Below are 18,778 nucleotides of genomic sequence, written 5' to 3'. Positions count from 1 at the left end.
ATTTTATTTATTTATTCATCACACACACACACACACACACACACACACACAGAGGCAGAGACACAGGCAGAGGGAGAAGCAGGTTCCATGCAGGGAGCCCTATGTGGGACTCGATCCTGGGATTCCAGGATCACACCCTGGGCCGAAGGCAGGCACCAAACCGTTGAGCCACCCAGGGATCCCCAAGGGAGGAGATTTTTTAATAGAGAGAGGCATTGAGATATCTTTGGTGTTTGGAAAAATCTGAAGGTGAGAGGGATGAACAAAGTATTTTCCGGAAAGTACTGTTTTTGTATAATGAATGGGATTCCTATTTGAGATTCTTCAATGGAGTTAGCACTAAAGAAACAAATTGCTTTTAATTACATTTTAATATCATTCTACCTGGGACAGGAGTATCAGGTCTTAGATAGATTACATCATGAAAGAAATATGTGTGCCACACAGATTTACCATAATGCCTTTGGATGTTTTAGAAAATGGGCAAACCTTGCCAAATATGGAGGTCTTCCCCTATTGGTACAGAGATTAGGGCTTCCAGTAAGACCTCTTTCTATCAGAACCAGAGACCTTTCTATCAGGGTCAGAAACCTCTGAGGATTAATGAAGAGGCATTAACTGTCACCACAGAAATTTTGCCTGTAATAAATGCAATAGAAAGTCAATTTCAAGAGCTGGTTGAGAAATAAATGAAAACACATGTCTGCAAGTTCTAATTCATATAAGTTTAATTCCTTAATCACATGTGATAAATTTAAGAAGCAGTGTCTTTGCAATAATTCAACTTAAAATAGATTTAAGCCTTTTTTTTTTTTTTTCCATTTCTGGTGGGGAAATAAGCACTAATGACACCTTAACACTGAATTGTGTTAAGCCTAATAAAATAGAATCACACCAGTTCTGGACTTTAGACGACAGATAGCATCAGCTGTGCTGGTGGAAAGCACATGACATCTCTATCATTAAGTATGCTAAGTGGGTTTTTAAAGCTGGAAAGGTTCATATATTCTTGAATGCATTTTTCAGATGGACATTTGACATCTCTGCCAAGAATTCATTCAGATATTTATTCTGCAGGTTTTTTTTTTAAATAATATTAAAAACAAGTTGTAAAACCCAGGGTTTTGGTAATGTGGTGGCTCCAAAGGAGTGGCTAATTTCCATTAGTGCTCTTTGCTAAAGTTGGTCCGAATAAAATGCAGTTGGCTAAAGAACAAATCCTGTAATCCTGCTATATTAGTTCCCTAGGGCTCCTGTAACAAAGTACCACAAACTGAGTGGCTTAAAATAACAGAATTGTATTTGCTCACAGTCTGAAGTCTAGAAATCCAAAATCAAGGTATTGGCAGGGTTGGTTCCTACTGGAGATTCTAAGGGAGAATCTGTTTCATTCCTCTCCCTTAGCTTCTGGTTGCTGTTGTCAGCCTTTGGCATTCTTTGGTTTATAGGCTTATCACTGCAATCTTTGCCTCCTTGGTCACCTGGCATTCTCCCTGTGTGTGTCTGTGTCTCTGGGTCCAAATTTCCTTTCCTTAGAAGGGTATCAGTCATTGGAATAGGGCGCAACCTAATTCAGTATGACCTAATCTTAACTTGATTACATTTGCCAAGACCCTATTTCCAAATAAGGTCATATTCACAAGTATTGGGGTTTAGGACTTCAATATATCTTTTTAGGGGACACAATTCAACCTACAATACATACCTTCCCCTGAGGCCACCACCCCTGAGTCCCTCCTAGTCCAAAATTTTGGAGGCACTAGTGTGTGGGGTGGTTCAGCTGTTTGCACATACCAGCTCATTTCGTCCTTCCAGCATCCCAGTCATCCTGGGGTGATTGTCCTTATTTTAAGAAAACAGGCTCAGAGAGTTTAAGCTACCAGCTAATAAGTGCAGAGCAACTATTTCAGTCCAGCTATTACTGACTTAAACCCATCCCTTTTTTTACTATGCCTTGCCATCACCCTCACTCAAAAATATTGGATCCTTGTCTTTGGAAGCAATTGCTTAAAAGAAAATCCAGCTCCTTCACAATTTTACCCTCAAACACATTTACTAAAAGAGTCAGTATGAGAGAGTTGGAGATGGAAGATATGATGATAGATTTTCTTCACACCCAAGAACATCTGGCCTTTTCCCACCACGCGATGGCAGTGAGTTTGCAGTAGATTATAGGTTAGCCATGGGAGAAAGACCATCTGTCAATCAAGAGCCTCCCGTTCCTTCAAAAGATGGATTTTTAAAACATTTTATAAATTGTGCTTGTGTACATCTACTTTTTTAACGCATTGGGGCAATTTGATCTTCAAAGGACTCTCATCTGTCATCAAGTTCAATTTCTCTGCTCCTTAAATAATTCTTAAACCTACCCCCTCATCATTATCTTCAATATCATGAGTTTTATTCACATGCACATTTCTCTAACTTGACTCTAGCAGTGGCTTTCAAATAGGTCTCTCCGCCTCCAGTTTCCTCCCATGTAATCCACCCTTGACATAGCTGACTCATTCTGATGTTTAAAAGCATGTTTTTATACATTTAAAAAGTGTTATATTCATTCAACAAATATTTACTGAGTATATTCCGTGCTAGATGTTATTCCAGGCACTGGGAAACAGCAGTGAACCAGAGGAACAAAAATTTTTGCCCTTGGGGAGCTTACATTCAGTACACTTTGCCATTATTATGTATCTTTCTTCTGTATATTTTGTTATGAATCTTGGCAGATAACGATCATAATGATGACATTGATGAGGGTTTTCATTTTATTGAACATTTACTATGTGTCAGCCATTATGCTAACCACTCCACCACACATCTTTTTTTTTTTTTTAAGATTGTATTTATTCATGAGAGACACAGAGAGAGAGAGAGAGAGAGAGAGAGAGAGGCAGAGACACAGGCAGAGGGAGAAGCAGGCTCTGTGCACGGAGCCTGATGTGGGACTCGATTCCAGGACTCCAGGATCAGGCCCCGGGCCGAAGGCAGGCACCAGACTGCTGAGCCACCTGGGCTGCCCTCCACCACACATCTTCTCTTAGATGTTCAAAGAGTTGTAGAGGAGGAAAAAACTCCCTCTAACCTCCCAAATTTAGTAACCGGAGGCCTGAGAATTGAACTGACAAAAGACAGGTCAACAAAGGAGAGAACAAAGTTTGTTTGCAGATGGCAATGACCATCTATGTGGGAGTACTCAGTGATGAATAACTCAAAGAGGCAGGTGGAATCGGGGGCTTATATACCATTTTAACAAAGGGTGATAAATTGTGGAGTAGTGGTTAGACAAGGGAATAAGGGGGTTGGCTTCTAGCAGGGGTAAATCATGGGAAGGTAAACTACTGATAGATACAGATTGTTCATGCAGACTCATTTCAGTGCCATTTCCTGATAAGAGTCATTCTCCTCTTTCTGGTATGGGAGAGGGGGCACCTTTACAAATGGAAATTTCCTTTATGAATGGAAATTCCATTTACAAAAGGGAAATTTATGCCCTGCTTTTAGGCAGATAGGGGAGAGCAGAGAGCTTTTCCTGTGTCTGTTGTTTCTTAATTGCCTTCAGCTCAAAATAGCTCTTATGCCAAAGTGGCATATTTTGGGGTGGCAGATTCTGATCCCTTCAGGATTTGTGAATAACTAACTGAACCCTATATAAGCTCTTTGTAAAGCAAATAACTACTGCAAGACTCTGTTTATAAGATGACAGTTTTGTATAAATAGTTTATCTAAGGCAGCGGTTTGCTCTTCAGAGGACATGTGGCAATGTCTGGAGATATTTTTGATAGTCATGACTGAGAGTGGGGCTGCTACTGGCATCTAGTGAGTAGAGGTCAGGAAAACAGACCTCTACAACACAGAGAATTATTTGGCAAAAAATATCAGAAGTGCTGAACTAGAGAAACCATGACATATAATGAGGCAGTTGTAAAAGCTTAACAAAATTGAGACTCTCATTTTTTCTGTTTTAAATCTCTAACTGGATGTATTCTTTATGTATTGAAGTAAACCTTGTTTATATTTTAAAGGCTTCCTCCCCTGCCATCTTTCAGTTTAAATTCAGTAATGGGCTTTCAGGGAAAATTGCCTGTCAGTTAAAAATTTTTTAAATACACATTTCTAATTTTTTTTTTAAGATTTTACTTATTTATTTGAGAGAGCGAGTGAGAGAGAGAGAGAGAGAGAGAGACAGAGAGAGAGAGCAAGCACACAAGCAGGTGTTGGGGGAAGGGCAGAGGGAGAAGCAGACACTCCACTGAACAGGGAGTCTGATGCTGGGCTCCATCCCATGCCCCGCAGGATCCTGATCTGAGCCTAAGGCAGACCCTTAACTGACTGAGCTACCCAGGTGCCCCAGTGTATTTTTTTAAAATTTTTTAAAGATTTTATTTATTCATGAGAGACACACAGAGAGAGGCAGAGACATAGGCAGAGGGAGAAGCGGGCTCCCTGTGGAGAGCCCGTTGTGGGTCTTGATCCCAGGACCCTGGGATCACAACCTGAACCAAAGGCAGATGCTCAACCACTGAGCCACCCAGGTGTCCCTCCCTCCCCCCCAAACATATTTCTAAGTTTTAAGTACCACTTTATTCAAGTGTTTATGAAAACATTAACTTAAAATTCTAATCTAGTGCTTATAATTAAAAAATATAATTCATGTTCTTTTCTTTAGATATAAAAAGGATTCCGAAGGCCACCAATAGTAAACATTCTTCTTTAAACAGACTTACAGGTAGTAGTGATGGGTCTGCACTGAGTCATCACCGTTTGCCAGGCGTCATTCTGGTAGCCATTTGGAAAGTGGTGGGCTGGGTACAGATATCTGGTATGTGACTATGGAACAGTTGTTCTTTGTAGGAAACTAAGTGATCTGTGTTTGATTCAAATCCGTGCTATTGGTGCTGACAACATCATATTTTCCAATTAAGTTCCAAGAACTTTCCTGGCCTTCACGGTCTCAGTTCATGATTTGAAATTCAAAATATAAATTCACATGAGGAAATGGGGGTCATATTCCTGTAATCATTTTTCTTTTCCCTTAAAAGTTCTTTGGGATGGGGAGCAGCCCTTGAAAAAGAGAGTTCCCCTCTTCCCTATTCCTCCCCACTGAACACATCAGAGGCCTAGAATTTATTTGTTCATCAAGTTGTATTTCTTGATTAAAATCAATACGCAGTTTTTGAACACCCATGCATAAAAGATGTATACTTTCTTAGTTCAGCATAAATTTCTGCTTATAGACCAGAGCACCGTAGTTGCTGAACCCCATCTGTTCCGTAATGCTATGAGATTAAGCACACTCGGTTTAGTTTAGATCCCTGTTTGATTAGACATATAACATTTCTCCTAATGAATTTCTGACTTTCCTCTTGTCTTCCAAAAAAATATTGAGATTTTTGTGTTTAAACGCAGAAGACAAAGCATTACAGTCTTTCTTAGAGCTTTTTTTTTTTTTTTTCTTAAGATTTTATTTATTTATTCGTGATAGAGAGGCAGAGGCACAGGCAGAGGGAGAAGCAGGCTCCATGCAGGGAGCCTGATGTGGGACTTGATCTCGGGTCTCCAGGGTCACGCCCCGGGCTGCAGGTGGCGCTAAACCGCTGGGCCACCCGGGGATCCGCCTCCCCCTTTTTTAAATTGGAGTTCAATTTGCCAACATATAGCATATCACCCACTTCTTAGAGCCCTTTTTTTTTTTTTTTTTTAAATAATGCTCATTACTCTAATGCATTTCTTCAGCCGTTGTCATGAAAATCACACAAGAAAATTTGGGCAAAATGACCCAGCGGACCCTTGGTTCCCTGCACCGTTTCTGCTTCAGACGAGGGTGGTGTCGTCTAGGTCATCAGGTCATCGCTACGGAGGGAACCCAGGGAACATCAGTGTGCAACACGACACCCGTAATTAGGAAGACCTAAGGTTCAACCACAGCAGCGGTAAAGATGAGGTAATTTCGGGGGGCGGGGGGGGGGAGTTGGGGAAAGAAAGCAGCAATGAATGAACCAAAAGTTTTCGGCAGCTCGTTTAGGGCGCAGTGTGCGCTGCAAGAGAAACGCCTGCCGCGGTCGCCGGGGGCCAGTGCGGCCTGCGGCGGAGGCCACAGTCGGCCACAGGGCGCGCGACCCCTTCCATTTGCTCGGGTCCCACGCACGGGCCCTTGGACCACGTCCCGAAGGAGCCTGCGGACCGCCGGGACCCGAGGAATCACGCTGCACTCGGGGGGGGGCGGGGGCTTGAACCTCGGAGGCGAAGGTGCGAAGGGGATGCTGGCAGGTGACGCGCGGCGGGGTCCCGGCCTGCGGGACGGCTCAGCGGGCGTCGCGCGAGCCCGCCCCGGGGACCCGGGCGCCGCGGGAGGCCGGGCCGAGCGGACCGAGCCCGCCTGGCTCGCCGGCGCCGGGCGCGGGGCGGGGGGCGGGGGGTGGGGGGAGGCGGCGGTTCCCGCGGAGGCGGCAGCGGCGCGCGCGAGGCTCGGGGCCGCGGCGCCCCCCCCCCCCCCCGCGCTGCCTCCGCCCTCCGCGCGGCCCGGCCTCCCTGCTCCCTCCCCTCGGGGCTCCGGCGGCGGCGGCGGCGCGGCGGGGAGGGCGTGCGCCGGCGGGAGGCGGCGGCCAGGCCGGGGAAGTTTCGAGTGGAAGGTCGTCCGCCGGCCGCGCGTCCTCCCGCCGCCCGGAGCATCATGGCGGAGCCCGGCGGCTCGCCCGTGCACGTCCAGCCGCCCCAGCACGCGGCCCCGGCGACGGCGGCGGCCCCCGCGTTCCCCGCGGCCCCCGCGGCCCCGGCCCCGGCCCCGGCCCCGGCCCCGGCCCCGGCCCCGGCCCCCGGCCCCGCGGCGCAGGCGGCCGGCTGGCCCATCTGCAGGGACGCGTACGAGCTGCAGGAGGTGATCGGTCAGTGCGGCGGGCCCGGGGCCGGGGGGGCTCGCTGCGTGCTCGCCGGGAGGCTGGCGCCCGGCCTCGGGCCTACCGGCTCCAACAGTTTTTTTTTTTTTTTTTTTCCTTTAATTTATTTGTTCGTTCTCTGAGCGCTGCTGCTGCTGCAGGCGGCGGCGCGGCGGATGTGACTCGCACTGCAGACGAGCCGCACGCTGCAAACTTTTATCTCCCGGATCGCCGGGGCGGCGGGTGGCGGATGGGGGGGCGGGGGTGGGGGAGCCGGGGATGGCGGAGCCGGGGATGGGGGGCCGGAGAGCGGGGCGGCGGAGCGGGCGAGCCGGGGATGGCGGAGCCGGGGATGGCGGAGCCGGGGAGCGGGGGAGCCGGGGCGGCCGAGCCGGGGAGCCGGGCCGCCGAGCAGCCGCGTCAGCCTCCAGCCGAGCGGCGGGGCCGCAGCCGGTGCGGGCGGCGGGGCGGGCGGGGCGGGCGGGGCTGCGGGGGCGCCGCCCTGGGCTTCCAGCGCCGCCGCGCCGCGCCCGGGGGGGGCCGCGTCCCGGGGGCCTCGGCGGGCGTCCCTGCGCCCCTGCGCCCCGCGAGCAGCCTCTCGCCGTGGGTCCCGGGGCCCCTCCCGAGGCCGCGGAGGATGCCGCTGCCCCGCGCCCGCCCCGCCGCCCGGTGCGCCCCGGGCCCCATCCCTGGCCCCCGCCCCGGGACCCAGCGGGCGCCCGGTCCTCCCCCGGGTCCTCCCCCGGGTCCGGGTCCGGGTCCGGGTCCGGGTCCTCGCCCGCGCCCGCCGCCACCCGGTCGGCTCCCGGTTTCCAAAAACGTGTCCGGGCCCGCGGCAGGCAGGCGGCGTGACTTTTCCTCGGGCCTCGCACGGGAAAGGCCGGGGCTGTGCGCCGACCCGTGGCCCAGAACCTCTCCCTCGAGGCCCTTTTGCGGAGCCGGGTCGGGGAGCTCGGGGGCCTGGGGGGCCTGGGGGGCCTGGGGGGCCTGGGGGGCAGGCGGCTGCCCCGGGGCCCGGTGTGCACGTGCCGTGATGAAAAAGGAATTTAGGGTATTTATGTTAGGTATGTGTTTTGCTTTCCTTAAAAAAAAAAAAAAAAAAAAAAATTCTCCAGACTCCCGTCCCCCCCCCCCCCTTTAAAAAATTAAAACCGGAGGAATTTCATGAGGCCTGCAAATGAGCCCTTATCACCTGCTGCTGTGGGAATGAAACCGCATGGCCTGAAATACGCGTATATTTCATCTATAGGAGAAAATGATGGGCAGGACGGTAACCAAGGATACCGAAACTTCAAATAATCTAAAATAGGCATCTCTATATAACATTCTTTGGAAACCCAGACTTTTCACAAGTTTGGGCCAGAGATTCTCAGGGAATGTGTCCTTGTGTCACTTTCTGGATTAAATGGCTTTAAGGGCTTCTCAATGAAAACTGCTTGAAGGTGGCATATAAGCCCCCTCCAGTTTTTCAGCTTCACTGCCTGCCCTCAGCAGGCTTGCCCCTTCCCCTGGTCTGCGTGTATTGACTGCGCCCTGAGCATTGTGTTGTCCTTTGACACATCTGGCCTTCCAGTCCTCCTGTCTGGGTACAGACTCTCCTCTCATCCGAGTGCCCATTTTGTCAGGGAATCTCACTCAGCTCCCACGGCCAGAGGGAATTTTCTTTGAGAAGCCTTTTGCTTTTCCTGAGCCGAAGCATATTGGCTTCCTCTACCCCTCTTTTTACACACTTTATAGCATGTAACCCCCTGTTTTTTGACTCGTGCCACAACATCTAAGAGTCTCTTATGTCCTGAGCATTGTGCTGCGTGTTAGCAGTATGCAGTTTCATAAAAAAAGGTTCTTGCCCTCAAGGACCTGGCAACTTTATGTAAATGATTGTATAAGAGGTGATGGGTGAACACTGGGAGAGCACAAAGGGGGGGGTGGTGGTGGGGATCATGAGAACACCAGAATTTAGTTATAACCAATTTATATGATTATTTTTGTCCATTATTACGTTGAAATGTAAGCTTTGCTTATTGAAAACCGTATTTTGAGCCGACTAGTTTTGTGAGCTAATGAATAAAAATCTTTTAATTTAAGTGATGGGCTTAATTGCAGGGCTTCTTCCTGCTTTCGGTGACAGCACTGTTAATTATGGTTGGTCAGTTTACCTAAGGCATTTGAGAACAGAAATACCTGCTTCTTCTCCTGTTTTTGCACATTCACCCTGTGGAAAGGGCTTTTCTACATTTTAAATGTATCTTCTGTTCTCCAGCTAAGAGATGGTCCATGGGCCATGTTATTGACCAATCAGATTGCTGGCATAGGGGTTTTGCAAGGGCTTAATGTTTATAAGGAATTATAAACCCATTTCCATTTAGTGTTTAATGCCAGTTGAGTGATTACAAGTGAACTTGTGGTTAAGCACTTTTACTTAAACATTACTCACAGAAGTTAGTAGTTCAGACACTGAACTAGTTTCTACACGAATGCGGGTGAAGAGCCTCTGCCTCCCCCTCCGCCCGGCAGGTGTCATATGATAGGGCTCCAGCAGTGTGAACGGCCACCAGCAGGAGGCTCGGGTGTGCCTGAGCAGAAGACGGAGGGAGGCACCGCGTGTTGTGTTTTAACTTTGCAGCGTGGCACAGAGCACTTTTTCTTCATTTCCTTCTGGGCAGAGATTGGGGCCTCAGGATTATGAGAGAGTAGGTTTACTAAAGTTCAAACAAGACAGGTTCAGTTGTTTGACTTCTATTTTAGAAAAATAAACACAGGATTTTGCAAGTGTAAAAAATAAAGTTTTCACTGTTCTTGTGCCGTGAAAAGATCAATGGAGAATTTGTAATGCTCTTATGGGTAATCTGGTTCAGAAGTCTATGCATGACCTGGAAAGGATGTAAAGTCTATTTGGGGAGAGCTTTATACTTAGGGGTTGAAAATGTGAAAATGTTGTGAAGTTATTAAACTCCTTTTAGCCATCGATATTCTTGTCTTAGTAGACTTCAGATATTTCTGTCTCCCACACAAGTAACTGCTCTTGCCAGGTTTTCTTTCCTCTTTATACTCTTCAGCCTCACGAATCTTTGTTCCTCACCTCTCCCCTCCATTCCCCCCCCCATCAGATTCCTTCTTTAGAAGTGTAAGGGGTACCCAAAGGTAGGCCAATTGAAAAATTATTTGTTGGTGATATGATAGTTGAACTTCTTTGTTGAACAGAAAGAACAGTGAGTCACATAAATACCGTCTTTGGCATCTGTAGTAATATTGAACAACCTTGAGGAACTTCTGTAGTCTCTGCCATCTGAGTTTCTGTATTTGAGTCCGGTAATTGCGGCAGGAGCTGTGATCTTTGCTGATTTTCCTCAGAGAAGCCCTAAATAGACTTGTGCCTCAGAAGATGTTTGATTTTCTTAGGTTTTTTTTTTTTTTTTTTCAGGACAAGCCTTTCTTTAGTTTTGTATTTGATTTCTCAGTGTCAATTTATTTTGTCCTGAGTGGTCATTTAGAATGATTTGAAAGGAATACATTTAGGGGCGCCTGGCTGGCTTAGCCGGCGCGGAGCGTGGGATTCTTGATCTTGGAGTCGTGAGTTCAAGCTCCACATTGGGTGTTGAGATTGCTTAAAAATAAAATCTTAAAAAAATTAATACATATAATTTTTGGTCCTAGTCAACAAAAATAATTTAGTTCCTAGAATCCTAGCCATAGTTTGACCAAGGACTACGCGGAACACTTTATTATTCTCCTGTGATGCTTTTTTTTTTTTTTTTTAAACAGATGCATTTTCCCCAAGCTCAGGTAATGGGGCATAAGGCCAGATTTTCGAGGAGCAACAGTTTTTCCTGCAAGCAGCCCAGGGTACTCCCGGTTTGCTCTGTGCTCTGAGTTTGTGCAGAGTTCTGTGATTTGGGGTTTTATGGATGTTCTAGAGGGATCTTGACGTTGAGAGCTACACTGGCCCACAGTCGTTTTTGGAGGACCTCAGAGGGCCAGGGCACTGAGTGTGCATCTCCTAGACCTTTAGGTGGGGCTGCTTTGCTACTGCTGTTGGCTTGCTAGTTTGGCCTTTTTTGTTTTTCTTACAATATTTTATTTATTTATTTGTTTTTAAAGATTTATTTATTTATTCATGAGAGACAGAGAGAGAGAGGCAGAGACACAAGCAGAGGGAGAAGCAGGCTCCTTGTAGGGAGCCCGATTCAGGACTCGATCCTGGATCCCAGGATCATGACCCAAGCTGAAGGCAGGTGCCCAATCTCTGAGCCACCCAGGCGTCCATTATAAGATTTTATTTGAGAGAGAGAGAGAGCCCCTAAGAGTGTATTATTTGGAGTGGGGCAGAGGGAGAGGGATAGACTCTGTGCAGAGTGTGGAGCCTCAGATGGGGCTCCATCCCATGACCCTGAGAGCACGAACTGAGCTGAAATCAGGAGTCAGAGGTTCAGTCAACTGAGCCACCCAGGTGCCCCTGGCCTTTTTTTTTTTTTTTTTTTTAAACTAAAAGAGGCCTTAGATGCATAGCCTAAAACAGGGCTTCGGCTTTCATTATCATTTCACTTGAGAAAGAGAAAATGCATGTAGAAATACTCTTTTTGTACTTATTTATTGTGGTAAAACATACACATACACATCACATAATATTTATATTTTAACTGTTTTTTAAGTGTATAATTGGCAGCAGGTACATTTATAACAGAAATGCTCTTTTATTTATTTATTTTATAGAATTCACCTGTGAAGCCATCCACACCTAAAGTTTGTATTTACTCTTTGGATTTTGTGTTCTCTTAGTTTTGGTCATTTATGTCTCTCATGAAATTTTTGTCTTTATCAAATTTCTCAGTATGCCTTTCTTCATCACGTTCACTTATGTTCACATCATGTTCACGTACTCTCCCATTTGAATAACAGCTTTAAGAGGTATAGTTCACCTGCCTTGCAGTTCATCCCTGGATACTGTACAATCCAGCATAGATTTTTTTTTTTACTATATCTGCTGAGCTTAACAAGGATAATAATTAGTTTTAGAGCACAGAAATGCTCTTTACTTTTTTTTTTTTAAAGAAAAGTTCTTTTAAATGTGCTGTTCAAAGTGCCATGTGGGAAAATGTCTCTAGGTGAAAAGAAGCTTTTGGGAGTATTATCACAATACTTTATTTACGCTTTTGATTTGTGAGCGATCACATGCATTTCTCCCTGTCTGACAGTCTGTCATGCACTATGTTTTTGATGATGTTTGAGAATGAATTAAAACACTGCAGGCTCCGGGGTTGGATGGCGGGGTCTGTTTCATATCCTGGCCAAGCAGTCACTGGCCTTGTGACCTTGAGCAAATTACTTAGATGTGTCTGCACTCAGTTTCCTCGTCTGTAACACGCAGATGATAAAGATAAGATTGTGAGGACTGAGAGAGTGGAGAGCACTTGGAAGGGTGCCTGGCACGGGGCCTGCTCTCAATCAGTCTCTGCCGTGACTCCTAAAAATGACGTTTGCTAATCCGTGGCAGGTTATCAGGAGGGCACACAGCCCTGTCTCAGGCAGGAGACCAGTGGCTTGAAGGGTTTCTCTGCTTGGTCCCAGCAGGGAGGGAGCAGGGGGGAGGGCTTGCCTGTCAGGGCCCTCCTCGTGGTGCACAGCTAGAGGGGAGCTCGCAGGCCCCCCACCCGGGCCCGCAGGAGGAGGCTGAGGCCTGTGGAGCTCCTGGCGATTTGGAGAGCTCAGGGTTTCGGTGCCAGGTGACCCTCTGACAGGTGGGGAGAGCATCCTGGGGGAGGTCGTGGGAGGGGCGGCTGTGGTGAGGGGGGCACACGGAGCAACCCGAGCAACCCGCCCAGGGCAGGTGCTGCTGCCTGGGAGGTGCCCCTGGGTTGCACTGGGTCCCGCGCCAGAGGACCAGAGGACCAGAGGACCAGAGGACTCAGAGGACCCAGAGGACCAGAGGACCAGAGGACTAGAGGACCCAGAGGACCCAGAGGACCAGAGGACCAGAGGACTAGAGGACCCAGAGGACCCAGAGGACCAGAGGACCCAGAGGATCAGAGGACCCAGAGGACCCAGAGGACCCAGAGGACAGCGGCGCGTGGTCTCAGATCGAGGCCTCACCGCAGCTCCCCATCCACTCCTTCCCCGGCCGCTTTCCCTCGGTTTAAAAATACTCCCAGGTCTGTCTTATCTGAACAAAACAAGAGGCTCACGACCCGCTCCTCTAGCCACCAGCCCGCCTCCTTCCTTCCTTTCCCGCCGAGCTGTTGGAAAGCGCCGCTCGCCCAGCCGCGGCCACCGCCTGTGCCCGGGAGCCAAAGTGCCTGCGCGGCCCCCTCTCTCCGGGCTGCGGGACTTGGCACCGCCCGGCGCCCCCTGCCCCGCGTGGCTCCGTTCAGATGCCCCCCAGAGCTGCGTACCCCCAGTTAACCTCCTTGTCCCTCTACCTGTGCTACGATTGCTTGGATCCCATGAGCTTCGTCCACACCCTCCCGTCTTCCTTAAGACCCTCGAGTGCGAAACAAACAGGCCGGTCACCCCGCTTTCCCATCTTGCACCTCCCTCCACTCGGTCATCAGTCCTGGGTGCTCGGCTCGGTCATCAGTCCTGGGTGCTCCGGCTCCATCATCGGTCCTGGGTGCTCTGCTCGGTCATCAGTCCTGGGTGCCCCACATACTTGTTACCTTCCTGCTGTGTCTCTAAATCTTCCCCTCGGCCATCACCCATGTGGTCAGGCCTTATCAGCTCCCCCTGGATTACTATAGAAGTTCTAAGAGGTTCCCCGCCTCCGTTCTTGCTCCCAGCTACGGGAGGCATTGTTAGGATGGCCGTGCTATCCCAGCTTTTGTCAGGAGTGGCCCTTCTGTCATCCTTCAGGTTCACTCTAAGGCCTTTTAGGAATGGTCTCTTGCCTCCCTTTCCAGACAGACCTTCCTTGTCATTTCCAGTCTCAGACCCCCAGCAGGTGCGAACGTTTTGCAGTTGCTGAAATGATCCATTCATGCTTTCCTACCCTTGCGAGGCAAGTTTTTCACTCTGCTTGGAACACCATTCCGCACCTGTTTTCATGTATTGAACAGAGACCACTGTCCTTTTACATTTTATTGAGGTCTATACACGTGGACAAGTGGACATGTCATAAATGTATAGCTTGATGCACGTCCATAAGCTGAACACACCCGGATTTGGCCTCCTTGTTAAGACCTAGAACAAATTATTTCTCTTCACAGAAACACTCTCCGCCCCTGCGCCTCCTTTCCCTTTTGCCCCTTGTTCTATTGGGTATTTCACCCCTGGCAGTCCTCACACTCTATCCTCTCACTCTATGCAGATTATTTGCTGCTTTGCCCATCGTGGTGCTAGATGTTAACTCCTCCTTCTTGAGGACATGTCTCGATACCCCACACCTCATATTAAGTATTTGATGAATGTTTTCTGGATTAAAATCTGAACACTGGGGATAAACACTCTTTCCCTTCTTGTGCAAGGAGAACATTGCCTGACTTCTAAAAATTTACCTCCCTGGATCCTGAAAATTTGATTTTGCCTACATTTGATGATGACGCTTATTTAGTTGTGTTTGGGCCAATCAGCTTAAAGGGTTCTGTAGAAATTAGATCATTAATCCTTTCAGATGAAGAGTAAGCACTTGAGTGCTTCCACTTGCCTGTAGTGTGCAGGTAGGCAGCATGCAGAGGCCCAGCTTTCCTGAGGTCACTGGACTGTGAGGTAGTCTCTCTGGATTAGGACCCCGAGCTCCCTATCACAGTTGTGGCATCCTTATACTTAGTGGCATGCCTTTCCTTAGGCACTGTAGAGCAGGACGGGCGAGGTCCTGGTATTGGTCTCTTCTCTAGAGCTTTCCTTTCTTGGATATACCCATGACCCCTCTCTTGTTGTTTATGTATTTATATATAACCCAACCTTGAAGTTCAATGGGGCCTCTTGCTGGGTAGAAATCAGGACTGTTGGGAGAAGATCAAAGATACAGGTGAAACACAGGAACACAATATCAGGACAGGTGGTTTCAAAGGTTGTTATGATGGCAGGGATTGTATTTTTATAAATAATAAGGGACCAAGGGTAATAGGATTGGTGTGGATAGGACATGGCTAAGACCATAGACCATCATTCCTTTTAAGTCAAAATTAATCTAATAGGCATTATAATTCTTCACAATGTATTCATTGGGGGGAAAAAAAGCCTCTTTTTTTTCTGTCTAAATAGAATTCTTGTAATCCTGTAAGGTTTTGCTTTTTTTGTTTTTTTTCCAGGACAGGTTTTTTTAAATTATACTAAAACAATTCCAAGATGGTTGAAGTGATTCAAGTGTTTTGAGAGTTTCTGTAAATCTGCCATTCATTGGTCAAGTTTTTGATACTAGAGAAGAATTCAATATGTTAATTAAAAAGGCCTTTTAGATGTGACTTAACTGGGAAGCAGAGGAGAAATAGCAAATCTTAAGAGAATGGGTTGGCAGTGCTTTATTTCTAGAATTGATTTAGATACACTTTGGAATCTAAATCATCTGATGTGAGTAAATGCTGATGTAACCCGTTCACGTTTCTTTCCACTTGCCAGTTGCTTGGGAATAAGCTCTGGTTTAGTTTCAAGAAACTTCTTGGACACTGAGGAATTAGATGAATTGCCTTTTAAAACTGATTGTTTATTTAAATATATATGAAAACATAGACTATTTTATTTTTCAATTTCTTTCAATAAGTGACATTGAGTATAACTCTCAGAGGCGAAGTAGTGACGGTGCTCATTCGGCTCTTCCCTTAGTTCATTCCTTAGGTGAAAGTATATGTTTTGGTGACATTTGAAGGGTTAGATTTCCAACTGTTAGTCACTACTAGGGTTATTTACTGGAAAAACTGGTATGGTAAGTGAAGATTGAGGATTTTTCTGCCATATGGATGATAGATCTTCATTTGGGGAGTATTTTTTAAAATTTAATTTTATTTATGTATTTTTAAAGTAAACTCTTCACCCAACATGGCGCTTGAACTCAGGACCCCGAGATCAAGAGTCACATGCTCTACCACCCGAGCCAGCCAGGTGCCCTCATTTGGGGAGTATTTTGAAAGCCAGTGACCTGTGACAGTTCAGAAACTTCTCATAATCTATTGATGGTTGAGGTCTTACAAGAATCTGTGCTCTTGTTTTGAACTGGTAGCATCAGTTTTTACCAGGGTTTGTAACAAGGGGCATTCCCATTGCTTTTTCACTTGCCTTGTTTAGTTTGGAGATTGATAAAAGATGATATTTCCTGGATTGGTGCCTATTGGCCTGTCTTGTATTACTTGCATTTTAATTTCAATCCTCCCTCCCTCCCTCCCTCCCTCCTTTCCTTCCTTCCTTCCTTCCTTCCTTCCTTCCTTCCTTCCTTCCTTCCTTCCTTCCTTCCTTCCTTCCTTCCTTCCTAATTGGCAATGTCACCATCCCTTTGCTTAATTATGGGGTGACTCAAGAAAGCAGGGAAAGAGTGTGCTCAGGGGAAGGAATGATAGGTCATTGTTGGGTTTTATAAGTCAATTCCTAAGTGAGGAATGGCATAAGAATACAGAATCAGGAAGTTTAATTTTGGAATAGACTGAAGAGAAAATCCATTCCTGCTCCTTTGTTTTACGGATCAAGACTCTAGTGGCTTAAGTTCTTCAGTTTTTGTTTTTGTTTTTTTTCTTTTTTCTTTAAGCTCTTGGTCCAGAAGTTCTTAGAATCTTAGGCTTGTGATTCCTACCCAGTTTAGCATTTTTTTTTCTACTTAGATCACGTTGGTTCCTCATTAGTGAGAAGGAAGAAGTTAGAAATATTATTGACTCAATGAATTTTATAACTCCCATTTTTTTTTTTTTATTGATTTATGATAGTCACAGAGAGAGAGAGAGACAGAGACAGAGACAGAGAGACAGAGAGGCAGAGACACAGGCAGAGGGAGAAGCAGGCTCCATGCACCCGGAGCCCGATGCGGGATTCAATCCCGGGTCTCCAGGATCGTGCCCTGGGCCAAAGGCAGGCGCCAAACCGCTGTGCCACCCAGGGATCCCTATAACTCCCATTTTAACAGAATAAATATCTATCTGGGAACATATTTACCATGTAACTATCATAGTAAAAATCTTATTTCCCTAGAGGTGTTAAAATTATCTTTATATATATTTCTTTCATCATGAGGGTGTTTTATTTAACATGTTTAAGTGTGGTGATGTATAAACATAAAGTCGCTCCATTTCCATCATCGTCCTTTGCCTGTTGTTACCAGTGCGATGGAGTTGGGGGTGTGCATGGGTGTGTTGGAAAGTGAAAGATTGAGGAGCAGCAAGGTGATGGGTGGAGAGAGCACGTGAAGTGGATGAACTTCAGGGCTGATCGTTAGCTGGAGCAGTTTCTGCGCTAGAGCCAAGGCCCTCCTGCCAAGCTGATGCTTTGTCGTGGTCAGAGCAGCAACAGCCTTCCTTACAGGGTGTCTGGCTCTAGGCTGCCTACTCCGCAGTCACTAGCCACATGTGGCTATTTACATTTAAATTAATGAAAACGAAGTAATTTTGGTGGAGGTGAGGCAACAATAGGCAGAGTACGGAGCGTGTCTAGGCGGTGACACCACTCTGTGGGATAGCCTTTTGATGGCTGTGTGACATTATCCTTTTCCCCCAAATCCCTAGAAGGTGCAGCATCTGGAGTGAAGCCTGGTGTCAACTGTGGACTCCAGGTGATAAAGACATGCCACATAGGTTCATCAGTTGGGACAAGTGTAGCAGCCCCCTGTTGGGGGTGTTGATAATGGGGGAGGCTGTGCTTGTATGGGGGCAGAGGGTATGTGGGAAATCTCTGCATTTCTCTCAGTCTTGCTGTAAACTTAAAACTGCTCTAAAAAAAAAAAGAAATCTTAAAAAATAAATAAAAAAAATAACTGTTCCTCAGTTTCACTAGCCACATTTCAGATGCTCGGTAGCTAATTGTGGCTAGTGCAGCTGCAGAACTGGATTTTGTTTCCTTAACGTCAAGTCTATAATCCGCACTATCCAATAAGCCTATTGGGTCACTCACATACAGACTATTTGCATCACCGCAAAACGTTTTATTGGACAGCAGCAGATGATAATTTCTCCAAAATGTTCAGAAAAATGACTAAATCTTGTGATGGCTGTAAATAGCGTGAGGCCACCTCCTGATAACATGCTAAGACGTTGCCACTGACTTAGCAGAACAGAAAGAAGACAGGCAATGCTAACCTTATTTTATTTTTTTTTAAAAAGCCTTTGTTTTCATTCTGTGCTCTATTTGAAAGCTAAATGATTCGTATTTTCAGAAGAACAGTTATTCTGTGTGTGTGGTGAAACAGATACCCCTGTTGACGTAGGAAGATAGTTTTGAAGTGTGACTTTTTATCTTACCCACTTAACTTGTTCTGAGATGTTCTTGTGATTATTGTGCCCTCCCGAATGAAATCCAGTCTTTTCAGAAGTATCAAAATGTTACATTTCCTTAGAAATCACTTTGGGGTCTTGGGGTTGGATGTATCACTTTGGTTTATTTTATTTTATTTTTTATTTTTTTTAATTTTTTATTTATTTATGATAGTCACAGAGAGAGAGAGAGGCAGAGACACAGGCAGAGGGAGAAGCAGGCTCCATGCACCGGGAGCCCGACGTGGGATTCGATCCCGGGTCTCCAGGATTGCGCCCTGGGCCAAAGGCAGGCGCTAAACCGCTGCGCCACCCAGGGATCCCTATTTTCTTTTATTTTTGAAGAGAGAACTAACTGGGTGTTTTTTTGTTTGTTTCTGTTTGGCTTATTTTGGGTGAAATTACAAAAGAGTTGTGAAATTAACTCTACTTAGAAAAAATAAAACCTATATCAATTTTAGTCCCTTAAATGGTGAGCTTGAATCATGGACCCTTCTTTTCTCTTAAGTTTAAAACAGTTTGGTGTCTCAG

General features: G+C 46.6%; 1 protein-coding gene across 6 annotated transcripts in view; it reads left to right on the top strand.

The window, feature by feature from the left end:
- STK39 (serine/threonine kinase 39) overlaps window positions 1-18,778 on the top strand; it is a 323,493-nt gene that overhangs the window by 19,526 nt on the left and 285,189 nt on the right. For 2 of the 6 annotated variants that reach the window (XM_049106330.1, XM_049106331.1), the window contains exon 1: window positions 6,581-6,881. The exons of 1 other annotated variant lie outside the window; for it this stretch is intronic. In XM_049106330.1, coding sequence (XP_048962287.1) covers window positions 6,671-6,881 — 211 coding nt within the window. In that variant the 5' untranslated portion in view covers window positions 6,581-6,670. Of the gene's footprint in view, window positions 1-5,805; window positions 5,942-5,995; window positions 6,268-6,580; window positions 6,882-18,778 lie in introns of those variants that run through there. 3 more of the 6 variants (XM_049106336.1, XM_049106335.1, XM_025460058.3) reach the window with 3 other exon arrangements.

This window comes from Canis lupus, chromosome 36, assembly GCF_003254725.2.
Source record: "Canis lupus dingo isolate Sandy chromosome 36, ASM325472v2, whole genome shotgun sequence".
Taxonomy (NCBI): domain Eukaryota; kingdom Metazoa; phylum Chordata; class Mammalia; order Carnivora; family Canidae; genus Canis; species Canis lupus.
This window is presented reverse-complemented; position numbering and strand designations above follow the sequence as displayed.